The sequence below is a fragment of the Ranitomeya variabilis genome, chromosome 5 (genome assembly GCF_051348905.1).
Source record: "Ranitomeya variabilis isolate aRanVar5 chromosome 5, aRanVar5.hap1, whole genome shotgun sequence".
Lineage (NCBI taxonomy): Eukaryota > Metazoa > Chordata > Amphibia > Anura > Dendrobatidae > Ranitomeya > Ranitomeya variabilis.
In genome coordinates, this window is record NC_135236.1 from 263,657,372 (window position 1) to 263,672,601 (window position 15,230).

At 41.2% G+C, this 15,230-nt stretch overlaps 1 protein-coding gene across 1 annotated transcript in view; it reads right to left on the reverse strand.

Moving 5' to 3' along the window:
* Nucleotides 1-2,685: 2,685 nt before the first annotated feature.
* Nucleotides 2,686-15,230, reverse strand: part of CIB2 (calcium and integrin binding family member 2) — a 57,621-nt gene continuing 45,076 nt past the window's right edge. Inside the window, exons 2-6 of the mRNA XM_077264215.1 lie at nucleotides 12,142-12,176; nucleotides 8,163-8,274; nucleotides 6,004-6,151; nucleotides 5,575-5,770; nucleotides 2,686-3,864 (exon numbers count right to left, since the gene is read on the reverse strand). Of these exons, the coding sequence (XP_077120330.1) occupies nucleotides 3,843-3,864; nucleotides 5,575-5,770; nucleotides 6,004-6,151; nucleotides 8,163-8,274; nucleotides 12,142-12,176 (513 nt within the window). The 3' untranslated portion in view covers nucleotides 2,686-3,842. The remainder of the gene's footprint in view (nucleotides 3,865-5,574; nucleotides 5,771-6,003; nucleotides 6,152-8,162; nucleotides 8,275-12,141; nucleotides 12,177-15,230) is intronic.

A 15,230-nucleotide genomic window follows, 5' to 3' on the forward strand; every position in this document is an offset into this window, starting at 1 on the left:
CCCCACACTATCACACCTCCTCCTCCATGCTTCACAGTGGGAACCAGGCATGTAGAGTCCATCCGTTCACCTTTTCTGTTTCGCACAAAGACACAGTGGTTGGAACCAAAGATCTCAAATTTGGACTCATCAGACCAAATCACAGATTTCCACTGGTCTCATGTCCATTCCTTGTGTTCTTTAGCCCAAACAAGTCTCTTCTGCTTGTTGCCTGTCCTTAGCAGTGGTTTCCTAGCAGCTATTTTACCATGAAGGCCTGCTGCACAAAGTCTCCTCTTAACAGTTGTTGTAGAGATGTGTCTGCTGCTAGAACTCTGTGTGGCATTGACCTGGTCTCTAATCTGAGCTGCTGTTAACCTGCGATTTCTGAGGCTGGTGACTCAGATAAACTTATCCTCAGAAGCAGAGGTGACTCTTGGTCTTCCTTTCCTGGGTCAGTCGTCATGTGAGCCAGTTACTTTGTAGCGCTTGATGGTTTTTGCCACTGCACTTGGGGACACTTTTAAAGTTTGCCCAATTTTTCAGACTGACTGACCTTAATTTCTTAAAGTAATGATGGCCACTGGTTTTTCTTTACTTAGCTGCTTTTTTCTTGCCACAATACAAATTCTAACAGTCTATTCAGTAGGACTATCACCTGTGTATCCACTAGACTTATGCACAACACAACTGATGGTCTCAACCCCATTTATAAGGCAAGAAATCCCACTTATTAAACCTGACAGGGCACACCTGTGAATTGAAAACCATTCCCGGTGACTACCTCTTGAAGCTCTTCAAGAGAATGCCAAAAGTGTGCGAAGCAGTCATCAAAGCAAAAGGTGGCTACTTTGAAGAACCTAGAATATAAGACATAATTTCAGTTGTTTCACACTTTTTTGTTAAGTATATAATTCCACATGTGTAAATTCATAGTTTTGATGCCTTCAGTGTGAATGTACAATTTTCATAGTAATGAAAATACAGAAAAATTTTTAAATGAGGTGTGTCCAAACTTTTGGTCTGTACTGTACATACAACAAAACACACACACAGCACCTCTCACCTCTCCGCACACTCTCTCGCAACTGAAGCATCACTGTTGGCAGCTTCCTCTCTTTCGCACAGCCGGCCGCTGAATGATTATGTCATCCAGTGGTGCTGCTGTCTGTGTGAAAGGAAGTGCGGGCAGAAAGCAGGACAGATTCCTGCAGCTCCACTCCCCTGCTATATTCTCTTGTAGGCAGCGGAGCTGCAGGGATCAATCCCTGCCCGCTGCACATGAGGGCAATCTGGTCAGGGGCCCCTGGGAGTCGGGGCCGGATAAACAGGCCAGATTGCCCTCATTATTAGCCACCCTGCAGGGGCCCTCATCCACCTCCGGGCCCCGATGCAGCCGCCCAGGTGGCATGTCCGCCCATGGTGAGTGCATGTTTTACAGTGCAGGTAGTATATATACGGGCAATAGTAACTGCATCTGCCATATTACCAGAACATTATCATTCTGCCCAAGCATTTACACTGCTATGTTGTTAGAGCATATCCAGTATGCAACTTACGAGTTCTAAAGTAAATGGACTTTTCTATTATGCTTTGAAAAAGTAAATTTTTTTTTTCATTTATTGGAAAATTACCACATGCAGGTTATCCTGACTTTGTTTAATGCATTCATGTTTGGTTCATTCAAGACATCTTAACGAGTGGTTCTCATGACTGAGGTTCACTGCTCCCAACCTGCTGACATCGGTGCACACTATGAGAAGATGGAGAACAAAATTTCTCCATCTCCTCCATTGTGCTTGTCCACAGTACCCGGACTTCTGATGATTTCCATGCGCTTATTGACTTGCATGGGTGAGTTTTTCTTATTAAATAAAGGGACTGCACATGGAGGACAAGTTAGAAAAAAATCGTCCTACTCTCCTGGATCAGAATAGGACAAATTTTTATAAGCTAGTGTGAGCAAGCCCAAAGGGTACTCTCACACTAACGTATAAAAAAAACTTGGTTACGTTCTCATCCAGGAGAGTGGGATGAGTTTTTCCTCACTTGTCCGTGTGCAGTCCATTTTGTTATTCAGCACCCATTAATATAAATTATAAAAATTGTTATTGTTATTAATCTTTTACAGGTCCATTTACAGTTTCCTATGCTGCAGAATTGTTATGTATCCATCAAAATTGGATGCCATAAAGATAGTCTTGTGTGGCCGTATAAATCTTATAATCTACTTTGTATATATTCACCTAATAAAGAATATTGTGCATACTAGAGCTGGATCTCTTTCATTTCTACTCAATGTGATTTGCATACATGCGATGATATGCGGACTAAAAGGGCGCAACCTCGCTCAATCCAAGAGTATTGAGTATCTAGTCAGAATGTGGCCCGAAGTAAGCACATAGCTCTAGGAGCAGACCACGTGATGTGAGGATTCATAGGTCTGCAATCACGTGGCTGTAGACTTGAAGCTTCGGACTGGACAGCCCCTTTAACTTAGCCATGAAGAGCTCTGTAAAGCAATTGCACTACTCAGCTTTGTAGCCCCATCATTCTTAGGATCGGCGCGGGCGCTCATTCTCCACTGATCAGATCACTTCTAATGGTGGTAAAACTACTTTAATAAAAAAACAAGTATTGGAAGAGTGTTTTATCATCAGATCATGATGATCAATCATATGTTAAAGAAAAAAAGTGACAATCGTGGACTGTGCAACAGATTTTTCTTTACTTAGAACAGAAGATACATTTCATTTATTTAACTGAATACGATTCTTGTCAGTACAATGAAACAAATGTGTCCATTGCTTGAAATGCACAAAACCTCACAATGATTATAAAAGGCACCTTGTTAACTCCAGGAGAATCGTTAATACCTCTATGTTCCTCTATGTCTATCCCCCACATCCAGCAATGCCTACTAGAAGTCCACTGATTTGTCACGATTCTGTAGAGGCCTTGTCATTTTGTGACCTCCTTTTTCATAGACTACATGGATGATAATACCTGTCCTTGCATTCAAGCTAGCCCTTATAAATGTCCATTCTTCCTTCTTAGAGTGAAGCTCAATGAATACTTCTGCTACATCTAAGAGCAGGTATGTGGCGAGGCCACCTGGAAATACTTATTCACGGAGTCTTCTTTTGTTGGACACAAGATATGACACTGAATGATTGAAATTGTTATTGAGAACACAAATGGGGTCTTCAGAATCGTTGACATTTGCTTGAAATGCATATAAGTGACTACAAAAAGCCACCAAATGTCCCCAAGTTCTAAATTCATGTAGTGTCTACATGTTCAGTCTCATTAGATCTTCAAATGATATTGTTAATACTTCCACTGCTTTTCTCCATCAAGACTTTCTTTAAAGTGTTCCAATTGTTCCTGAGACATCTTAAATGCCGGTCAACGACAGTTCAAAGTGGCATTTTGTTCCAACTTCTCCAGCACAATTCTTTTCTCCATCAGATATACTATAAGCCCTTTGTATTTCATGTTTTTAGCCTAGATGGATAAATGTAGACTAAGTAAGAAAAATAAGTGTCCAAAAATATAAGAAGTGGATGAATATATTCTGCAGCTCTATATGAACATCCATGTGTTAAGGCCCCGCATAATCAACTTTCATCTTTTTTTCCGGAGTGACATTTTATACAAAATCCATTTTTTTTTGCTTTAACAATACAAAAGTGCAGGCAAATTCGTCATTCAATTTTAAGAAGACTAAACTTCCTGTTGTGTCGTCGGCTTTCTATGAAAATACGGCCAAGTAATTTTTTTGCAGTTTGGGAAGGCTTGGTCCTGTGGATGCCTGAGATCCAATCGTTCCGAACCACTGATTCAATTGAATCGTAGCATACTCATATCCTTATATGAAAGGTACTAAAAGAAAGAGAAAAGGGGTTATCTAGCTAGCAGTAATTATAAAAAATAATGAAGAGGCCTTAAAAAGAAACCTTCATTTTAATTTCAATAAATCAATATCATATGTAAAAATTAGAAACTTTGTAATATTTCTTATTAGAGAAATTCTAATTTAGAGAAATTTTCCTGGACTGATCTAGCACTCTGTAAACTCTGTATTCCGTGGTAAAATCTGGATTCAGTGAATACATTTTTTAACATTTCTGAGAAGCTGTCAATTGAGAACTTGCATCAGAATGTCTGTGTCAGTGTCTAGCTCCTCCCCTTACCCTCTCCATAGAATCTTATGAGCACCAACAGTCATCTCCTAGCTCAGTAATGGGAAATTCTAAATACACTGAAGACAAATTTTAATCATGACTTGACATGAACATCTTGAGAATGAAAGATCAATCCAGGAAAAGAAAGCAGATTGTTTTTGTTAAGATATATTACAAAGGTTCTTATTTTCATATGCGCTACATTAATTTATTTAAAAGCAACTCATGCAATCCAAACTAATGGGACATTGTAAAGAAGCTCTACACTTTGTTTTAAATTAATTAAGTTATTTAGTCTTAAAAAAAAGAGATAATTTTATTAAAACAAGAAAAATAATATTGTCATAAAGATAAATGCAAAAAAAAACCAAAACAAAATAAATTTACTCTAGAGTTAAAAGAACCAATCACAAAGTTAAGCTACCACTTTCTGTTTTAACAATACAATCAAATTGATAGTATTTCTATTTCAGCAATTCGGACTCACTGGCTATAAATTCTCACTGGCGTAAATTGATTCGCAGGACCTGGCCCACTGGCCATGCCAGTAATCTCTGGCTGCTGGACAGAAGCCCTGAGAACCATCTTCTAATTGATGACAATCGCGGCTCTTCTTTTGATTAGTCAATTAGCATCATGCCACAGTGATGAAGTCGCACCAGTCAGGCAGGATAATCAAAAGAAGAGTCACAGATGTCAGGAGATAGGAGGTGGTTCTTAGGGCTCCTTTCCAGCAGCCACAGATTACTGATGTGACCGATTGAGTAGGTCCTGTGATTAATGCCAACTCTACAGAGCACCCTTTGGCACTATATTGCAGCTGTTTGTGCCTCTGATTTTACACTGAGGCACAACTTTAAGTATTATGGGTAGCATGGTATTGTTATCGTATTCTCACATAGAAGCATCGCTTGGCAATAACATGGCGGAAAGAGTGCCTAGGTTTGTTATATGGACAACAGTGACTATTTGCTGCTGCACAACGTCTACAAATATCTCAAGGGCTGTCACATTGTAGAAGGATCACCTTTATTCTCATTTGCACAAGGAAAGACTAGAAGCAATGGGATGAAACTGAATAGGAGGAGACACAGATTAGATATTAGAAAAAACTTTTTGACAGTTAGGGTGATCAATGATGGAAAAGGATGCCACGAGAGGTGGCGAGTCCTCCTTAAATGGAAGTCTTCAAACAGAGGCTGGACAGACATCTGTCTGCGATGGTTTAGTGAATCCTACTTTGAGCAGGGGGTTGGACCAGATGACCCAGGAGGTCCCTTCCAACTCTAACATTCTATGATTCTGTGGTTCTATGTATATCTTATCTCATGCACTACCAAACCACACATGTCAAAAGCCTGATATAACTGCACACATTCGCCGTTCTTCTAAATGAAAAATCAATTACCTGAGAAAATCTGGTGCTTTAGAGATCATATTCTCAAAGTCTGCGAACGCCAGTTTTCCATCACCATCCATATCTGCCTCCTCAATAACCTTCTCACAAACCAGAGTCACCTCTTCCTCCTCCAGTTCTTCTCGTGTCAGCTTATTCAGAGTTTTCTCCAGATCAGATTTACAAATAAAGTTATCTGTGTTAAAATCTAAGAAAGACACAAGAGAAAAAACATTTTGAACACTAAAGGCCAATTGATATGGGCTGTCTGCAACCGTTAAGTAACTGCTCATCGGCTATGTGCCAGCTAGTCGGCGGCCATATAAACAGACCGATCACACTTCTGTGTGCACTGGACGACTACTAATGCTTAGCTTCCTCTCACATGACTTCTATATTCAGACATATACGAAGGTGTACATAAATATGATACTAAATTACCATAGATCTTAAAGGCATAGATTGCTTTCAGCTCACGGGGAGCCATTTCGCTCATCACAGAGAACATATCCACAAAGTCATTAAAGCTAAGGTTTCCTTCTCCATCTTCAGAAAAAGACTGCACGATTCTCTCCTTGAAAGGATTTTCCTGGAATGACAAAAAAGGTAATGTAGGTTTCACTATGAAGTATAGTACAAGCTAAACTCCTTCCGTTTTATTCCTCATATATCACTTTACATCCCTTGCAATAGGTCAAGTGATATGTGCTGCCATATCAGGGCCGTCAGGTGGCTCGTATGGGGAGCGTTCTAACAGTAGAGGCCTTATGCACCCCTTGGGGTCTAGGAAAGCTTTTCTGTCATGTGTGAACAACCCTTATAAAGAAAGTGCTGAGGCTATGGCTATTCAAGGAAAGGAACAAAGCAAAAATGTCCCAAAAAGTAGGTAAAAAGGCAGAAACAGATAAATAAGTAAAACGGATCTGGCTACAAATAGATATTACTGTTTCATGCACCAACCCATAGTAGGCCTCTATTATACCGGGGTGCACGAGGCAGTAAGATTTCTGCCTTTTTGTCTACTTTGGATATTTTTGGCTTTATTCCTTACTTTAGCCATAGCTTCAACACTTTCTTTAGACTTTTTTCAGAGAATATGAATGATAACAGCAAAACTTTTTCTCCACTTATGGTTAGTGGTTGGGTGAAGCCATTTATTGTCAGACTACTGCGTTTTCTCTTTTTAAATCATAATGACAACCCAAAACATCTCTGAAAAAAGGCCAAAAAAGCAAAAATTCTGCCAGGGTATGTAAACTTTGGAGCACAATTGTATATATATGTTAAAAATTTTATTTGTTGTAAGTTTTATATAAAAGGACATTATTTCATAAGCTAAAGTGCAAGTTGCTGCTGTGTCTTCACCTCTTCATCATGTACTTTGCAGTGGTCCATGATAATTTTCCAGGAACCATTATTAGTTAGTGCTGGTATTTACGATCCTACGTGCTGCTCCCCATGTGTCACCTGAGTGATTCCTAAATACATATCTATCAACGTGTGACATTTGTCTTTCCGTCACTTACATAGTCAAACAAGGGATAAAACTCTCCTTGTCAATAACATTTTTCTTTCCTGTCTCTTTTTCTGCCTGATTAAATTTGACATTTCAGATGATTTTTGTCATAGTGGAAATGCTTACGTAAGTTAATAAGTTACCGTGTTACTTTCCTCTCGTCAATATTTACTGCATAAAAGGTTTGTTCATTGAAAATAAGCTTTCACCTATCCATGGGATAGATGACAACTTGCTGATCCTTGTGGTCCAACTGCTGGGATTTGCACTGAGCATGAAATTTTTATTCTTGACGGGGAACTTTTATCCCCGATACCACATAGAACGGCCAGTTGGATGCTACATTCATTCTCTATGGGACTGCTGGAAAAAGATGAGGGCAGCACTCAGCAGTTCCATAGGAAATGAATGGAGCAGTGATTAAGCACGTGCACTGCAGCTCCATTCTAACAGGGAGAGAAGATCCCCATTCTTCCTACAGTAGAAGGTCTCCCACTAGTGATGAGCGAGTGTGCTCGTTACTTGGGTTTTCCGAGCATATTCAGGTGATCTCCGAGTATTTGGGGCATGCTCGGAGATTATGTTTCAGTCGCTGCAGCTGAATGATTTGGGGCTGCTAGACAGCCTGAATACATGTGGGGATTCGCTTACAAACAGGCAACCCCCACATGTATGTACAAATCATGCAGCTGCGGCGACTCAAACATAATCTCCGAGCACGCCGAAATACTCGGAGATCACCCAAACATGCTCGGAAAACCCGAGTAACGAGTACACTCGCTCTTCACTATCTCTCACCGATCAGCAAGTTATCACCTATTGTGGACAACCCCTTTAAGCTGAAGTGCTAAATATCTATAGAGAATATAATTAGCATAACAAAACCTTTACAAGGAGACCCTTTGTGTTAATACTATGTAAAACATGTTGACAAATCTGTGACAGTCTGTCACAGTCACGGATACATTTTTTGGATTTTTCCATTAGTTTATGAAACTTTTCAGTAATAAAACCTTGAGAAACACATCGGCATTATTTCCTCCGTTCTGTGGCATTCATTCATGATTCAGCAGCTAAATCTCACCATTAGTTCTGGCATATTAATAATAAGTTGCATGGGTAGTTTGACATCAGGTTCATCTGTGTAATCCATTGGAACAATACTAGGAGCCAAGTCATAAAACCTTCCGTGTAACCTGCAAGAAACCCATAAATATCTTCTGTAACTTGGTAAAGCATATTCAGATGTCATTTCTCAGTCATTTTTAAGTGCTTATCATAATCCCAGAACGCTAATGCCAGTGTACATGGCGGAACAATCAACGAGCTACAGCGTGTCCCTATGTATCACCCTAACAGGACTATGTATCTCACATAATGGGCCTGTGTCAGATGTCACTGTAACCAGTGTCACATCCAGAAGATGTCAATAACACAGAATCCTTGGCCATAAATACCACGGTCATCCACCACCAGGTTTGAAATTGTCCTTGGATACATCTTACATGTTGTAGATCTAGCAGCTAGATCATGGCACTCAATTCTTCAACTTGGTGTACTAGAACCAGGGAAAATAGGCAATTGTAAGGATGTGAATGACTTTGACAAAAGCACATTGTGATGGATGGACAACTGGGTCTGAGCATCATCAAAACATTAGGTTTTATTGGGGGTATAACAAAATAATTGTTGGGCTCTACCAGGGTCTGCAATATAAAGAATATCAAGGAAGGACAACAGTTGAATTTGTGATAGTGTCAGGGATGACACAGGCTTATTGGTGTCCATGGGGGCAATGGCTAGCTCATCAGGTCTTATCCTACAAAAAGCTACGATAGAACAAATTGCTGAGAATCACAATTGCATTGTTCAATATTAGTAGATGGCGGCCTGATGCAATGATTATAATTGCGGAATTAGGAAACAGTTGGTACCAGGATGCAGTATGGGAAGCAGGCAAGCCAATGGAGGCAGTGTGATGTTCTGGGCAATGTTCTGCTGGGAAACATTGTGTCATGGTATACATGTGGATGATACTTTAGCACATACTTCCGCCCTAAACATTGTTACAGATCAGATGATCGGCCAGGTGATTTACACCTACCCTCAACACTGGAATTAAATTTGTTCACTTATAAACAAAATGTTATTCTGTGGACCTGAATCACTCTTTCTCAGCATGAATCAAACTCTTTCTGCACAATTGCAGCCAGGTATGTTATAATCTGAAACACAACATTGTTTTAGAAGAAACAAAGTTTGAAGCATCAACTGGGGTTTTATGGAGAGACCTGACTAGTGTAGCGAGGTTGATTGACAGGTCTCTCCCTTATGTGTACAAAGCAATAGTCAAAAACTGAAGCAGTGAGGGAAGAAGCTTGCTGAGGGCTGCACTGGACTAGTCACATCTCTCACTATAGTCTCCGGCTGGGTCTTCAAGCAATGTTTGCTCTGAAAGGCTGGAGCATTTCATAGAGAAACACACTTAGGCTGGCGTCACACTTAACGTATGAAAAATCAGTCCAATTTTCTCGTTCAAGGTCGCACAAATGTTCTCCGAATGGTCATCCGTGTGTAATGTGTTTGCAATGTGATGATGCAATTTTCTCGCATCTATGTATCCATATGGCATCCGTATGACATGCATATGGCTTTACATTTCTCACTGCTTTTCCCCAATGAATTTAATGGCTCAATGGGCTGAAATGAGGAAAATGTGTGAGTATTTCTTGCACTGATGGTCCATAGACTTACATCCAAGTGCGGAGAAATTGCAAAAAAAAATGCAATTCCACAGTGTTTTCTTTTTTTACCATGTTCACTAAATGCTAAAACTGACCTGCCATTATCATTCTCTGTGTCATTACGTGTTCATAGATACCAAACATGTCTAGGTTCTTTTTTATGTAAGTTAAGTGGTGAAAACAAAATATAAAATTTGGTTAAAAAAAAAATTGCGCAATTTAGTGAGACTTGTAGTGGCTTCATTTTTTGTGATCTGGGGCTGGGTGAGGGCTTATTTCTTGAGCACCAAGCTGTCATTTTTATTAATAGCATTTTGGTGTAGATATGATCTTTTGATCACCCGTTATTGCATTTTATTGCAATATAGCGGCGACCAAAAAACTTAATTCTGACGTTTGGAATTTTTTCTCATTACACCGTTCAGTGATCGGGTTAATTTTTTATATTGATAGATCGGGTGATTCTGAAAGCGACGATACCAAATATGTGTATGTTTCATTTTTTTATTGTTTCATTTTGAATCAGGCGAAAGGAGGGTGATTTGATTTCAACTTTAATCTTTTTTATTTTTTTATATTTTTAAAAACATTTTTTTAACTTTCTGCATGCTTCAATAGTTTACAAGGTAGACTAGAAGCTGCAGTACTTCGATCACCTCTGCTACATACAGGCGATGATCAGATCGTCGGTGTGTAGCAGAAATGCTCACTTACTATGAGCGCCGACTATGGGGTGGCGCTCATAGCAATCTCGCAATGACAACCATAGAGATCTGCGCCAGACCTCTGGTTGTCATGCCGACCCATCGGTGACCCGTGACCATGTGACGGTGTCACCGATGGGTGGGATTTATGACGCGCTTCTGGTAAGCGCAAGTTAAATGCCGCGGTCAGAAATTGAGAGCGGCATTTAACTAGTTAACAGCTGCGGGTGGATCGTGGAGTAGGACAGGGTGTGGCTACAAAATGTTACTCCAGTCAGACTGGACTAGACTAGACCTCTTTATTAATTTAGTGCCTTCTATTCCAGCAAGACTGAGGTAGGTAAACCTACACACAATTAGATTGAGGGTTAAAGTGTTATGGCTGATCAGTATATGGGGTATAAGAACTGCTTAGCCTACATGCCATTATTCTGTAGCTTCCTATAATTCCTAAGGAAAGTCGAGTGTTTAGGGTATGGCACATGTTACTGCCTTTCAGGGCTGATATACAACATTCTATAATGCTGTAGAAAAGCCCCCAATCTGACCTATACTTAGCTATAGCGTGAGGTAGTCACCACTATTAGTATATATTCAGAATCATCAATGTCATTAGCTAGGAGGATACCCCTATGTAAAACTTAACTTTTAATAAATACTCATAAAAAACAACTCAGTCAAAATACACCAAAAAAATAAAAATAAAGTGCTCATGTGAACCAGTGCTCAAACAATAAAAATTGGTTGGATCTCACCAATGATAACAGAGCGGAATGCCTCTCCTATTATGGTAGACGTATGGTCACCATACGTAACCTCTCAGTATATTCAGCCGGAGGTCCATTGTCCATAGGTCGGAATAGGGGCTGGGTTATGGGGCAATAAACTATCTTCCCTGTAAAACCCGTTCAGACTCCTGTCCTCACAAGGACAGGCCCCAAGTGATCCCTAACTATGGACTCCACCAGATTTTGACTGAGTTGTTTTTTTATGAGTATTTATTAAAAGTTAAGTTTTACATAGGGGTATCCTCCTAGCTAATGACACCCCAATCTGACCTGAAAGATAAGAATAATAAGTTTTATTATACTTAGCCAGGGGGGCGGCCTGGTCCAATGGGTGACGCAGGTCCAGTGCCTCCCATCTTCTTATGATCACCGCCCTTCTGCTTGCTTCATGGCTCCCCAGCATCACGCTCCTACGCAGATGTACTTCTCTGCCCTGTTGAGGGCAGAGCAATGTACTGCAGTGAGCAGGTGCCGGGAAAGGTCAGGGAGGCCCAGCACCTCAAAAGGGCAGAGAAGTACGCCTGCTCAGGAGCACAATCCCGGGGAGCCTGTGAAGCAACAGGAGAGGGCGTCGCAAGAAGATGGGAGGCGCCGGACTCGGACCTGCGACACCCATCGGACCGGACCGCCCTGCAGGTTAGCATACGCTAACGGACTGCGCTAACGCAAGTGCCGACTTTGGCACAGCGCTAGCGCAGATGGAGCATCTGCTAGCTCCATCCAATTTTAAAAAGATGTAGTATAAATAGAGATGCTGTCAGGCTAGTGAAGCCCAGTCTTGCTCCAGGGCCCTTTAATATCTCTGTATATGCCTGATCAGTACTTACCGGAGAATCTCTTTACGTGTGAAAAAAGTACAGTCCTGAAAGAGAAAATTAAAAAGTTTTGTGTTACGGTAATTTGCAAAAAATTCAATTGCAGCAGAGTCATATACAAATTGTGTTATTTATAATTGGTGCTTCCTCTAAAGCTGAGTTGTGAAAGTACAGAACTAACATGACAGCTAATAAGACACATATAAACATTTTCTCATTTATAGTAAAACATATGTAAATATAATTATACCATTCAGAATGTTTATTATAGTCAGATATTAATGTATGCATGTATGCATTTGAATTGGCTCCTATTATGTTCTACATCATCTGTAGCCCATATTGCATAGGGGACACTGATTACAAGTAGGTCTTGACACTTTCATCCATTAGTGTGAAGGCAGCGCATTAGTACTGCAACCTCGCGCATTACAATTAGTTACAACCTCTTAGGCCTCTTTCACACTTCCGTTTTTTACAATCAGTCACAATCCGTCAAAATGTTGAAAAGACGGATCCTGTGCAGATTGTAAAAAACAGGTGCATTGGGTCTGTTTTTTTGACGGATCCGTAGAGGCTATGTGCACACGTTGTTTATGTGTCTTCGCTGCGTTTTTCCGCTGCAAAAACGCATACACAACACATGTTAAAAATAATGAAAAAAAAAAATCATGATATTCTTACCTTCTGGGTGTCCCCCGCAGCCTTCCCGATGCTCGCGATGCACCCGGCAGCTCCCGTTCCCAGTAATGCCTTGCGAGACAATGACCTGTGATGACGTAGTGGTCTCGCGAGACCGCTTCATCATCGGGTCATTTCGCAAGGCATCAATGGGAGCAAGAGCTGCCGGGAGCAACTTAGCATCGGGAAGGCCACGGGAAGACTGCGGGAGACGCTGGAAGTTAAGAATATCACGTTTTTTTATTTTTTAATTATTTTTAAAGGGAACCTATCACCCCGTTTTTTTCGGTATGAGATAAAAATACTGTTAAATATGGCCTGAGCTGTGCATTACAATAGTGTAGTTTGTGGACCCCGATTCCCCACCTATGCTGCCGAAATACGTTACCAAAGTAGTCATTTTCGCCTGTCAATCAGGCTGGTCAGGTCGGATGGGCGTGGCTTCTTCCCCCAGATATTGCGTAGTTTTCCGTTGGTGGCGTAGTGGTGTGCGCATGTCCAACGTCCCCAATCCTGCACGGGGGGGTGAAAATAGCAGCGATGTCCGTTATTCCATTGGTGGTCGGTGGGCGCGGCCATCTTCCTTTGGCCGCGCGTGCGCAGAAGCGGCGCTCTGCTGGCCGCGGCTTCAGGAAAATGGCCGCGGGATGCCGCGCGTGCGCAGATGGAGATCGCGGCGGCCATTTTCCTGAAGCCGCGGCCAGCAGAGCGCCGCTTCTGCGCACGCGCGGCCAAAGGAAGATGGCCGCGCCCACCGACCACCAATGGAATAACGGACATCGCTGCTATTTTCACCCCCCCGTGCAGGATTGGGGACCTTGGACATGCGCACACCACTACGCCACCAACGGAAAACTACGCAATATCTGGGGGAAGAAGCCACGCCCATCCGACCTGACCAGCCTGATTGACAGGCGAAAATGACTACTTTGGTAACGTATTTCGGCAGCATAGGTGGGGAATCGGGGTCCACAAACTACACTATTGTAATGCACAGCTCAGGCCCTATTTAACAGTATTTTTATCTCATACCGAAAAAAACGGGGTGATAGGTTCCCTTTAACATTATCTTTTTTAGTATTGATGCTGCATAGGCAGAATCAATAGTAAAACGAGAGAGAGAGAGCGAGAGAGAATTTCTCTGACTGGAAATTCTTCCGCGCATGCTCAGTTTCAAAAGACGGCATCCATCACTGGATTCCTGCTTTTGACAGTCAGCAATGGATCCTGCGTCCATAGGCTTCCATTGTACACAAAAAAATGTTCCTCCATGCGTTGTCTCCACCCGACGGACAGCAATTTTACGACGGATCCAGTGCACGACGGATGAAACGTGTGGCCATCCGTCACAATCCGTCTCTAATACAAGTCTATGAGAAAAAAAATGGATTCAGCAGAAACATTTGCTGGATCAATTTTTTTCACAAAACGACACATTGTGATGGAAAAAGAAAGATGGAAGTGTGAAAGAGGCCTTAGGCTATGTGCACGTGTTGCTTTTTGCTGAGCAGATTTGATACAAAACCTGAAGAGTTTCCAGATGCAAGCAAAGTGAAGGAGAATCCTGAAGTCTCACGCACACTTTGCTTATTTATGACTTGCAGATTTGGTGCAGACTCAAATCTGCGGCATGTCAAGTGTTTTTGCCTCTTTTTTTTCATACCTTGACTTCAATTAAGTCAGTCAAAAACGTCATAAAAGTGCAATTATAAAAATGATTGCAGATTAGCTGCATTTTTGCTCCAAAAATGCAATGGTGTTAATAAAAGGAAAGGGATGTGATGCTACCCAAAGAAGAGGAAAGTCCACCATTTAGAGTGTATAATTAATTAATTAGCCTGATAGGGTTATGGCTTGCTCACTATCATCATTAGAAAAGGCCAGGTGATTTAAATTTCCCAGCTGTATAAAAAGCCAGCCTTCTCTAACCTTGTGCCAAAAAACATCAACCATGGGTTCTTCTAAGCAGCTGCCTAGCACTCTGAAACTGAAAATGGTGGAGATCTACAAAGCAGGAGAAGGCTATAAGAAGATAGCAAAGTGTTTTCAAGTTGCCCTTTTCTCAGTTCAAAATGTAATTAAGAAATAGCAGTTAACAGGAAAAATGGAGGGCAAGATAAGGTCTGGAAGACCAAGCAAAATTTCAGTGAGAGCTGCTCATGGGATTGCTTGAGAGACAAATCAGAACCCCTGCTCGACTGCAAAAGACCTTCAGAAAGATATGGCCGAATCTGGAGTTGTGGTACATTGATCTACTATTATTTTTATTATTATTATTTATTGTTATAGCGCCATTTATTCCATGGCGCTTTACAAGTGAGGAGGGGTATACATAATAAAAACAAGTACAATAATCTTAAACAATACAAGTCATAACTGGTACAGGAGGAGTGAGGACCCTGCCCGCGAAGGCTCACAAT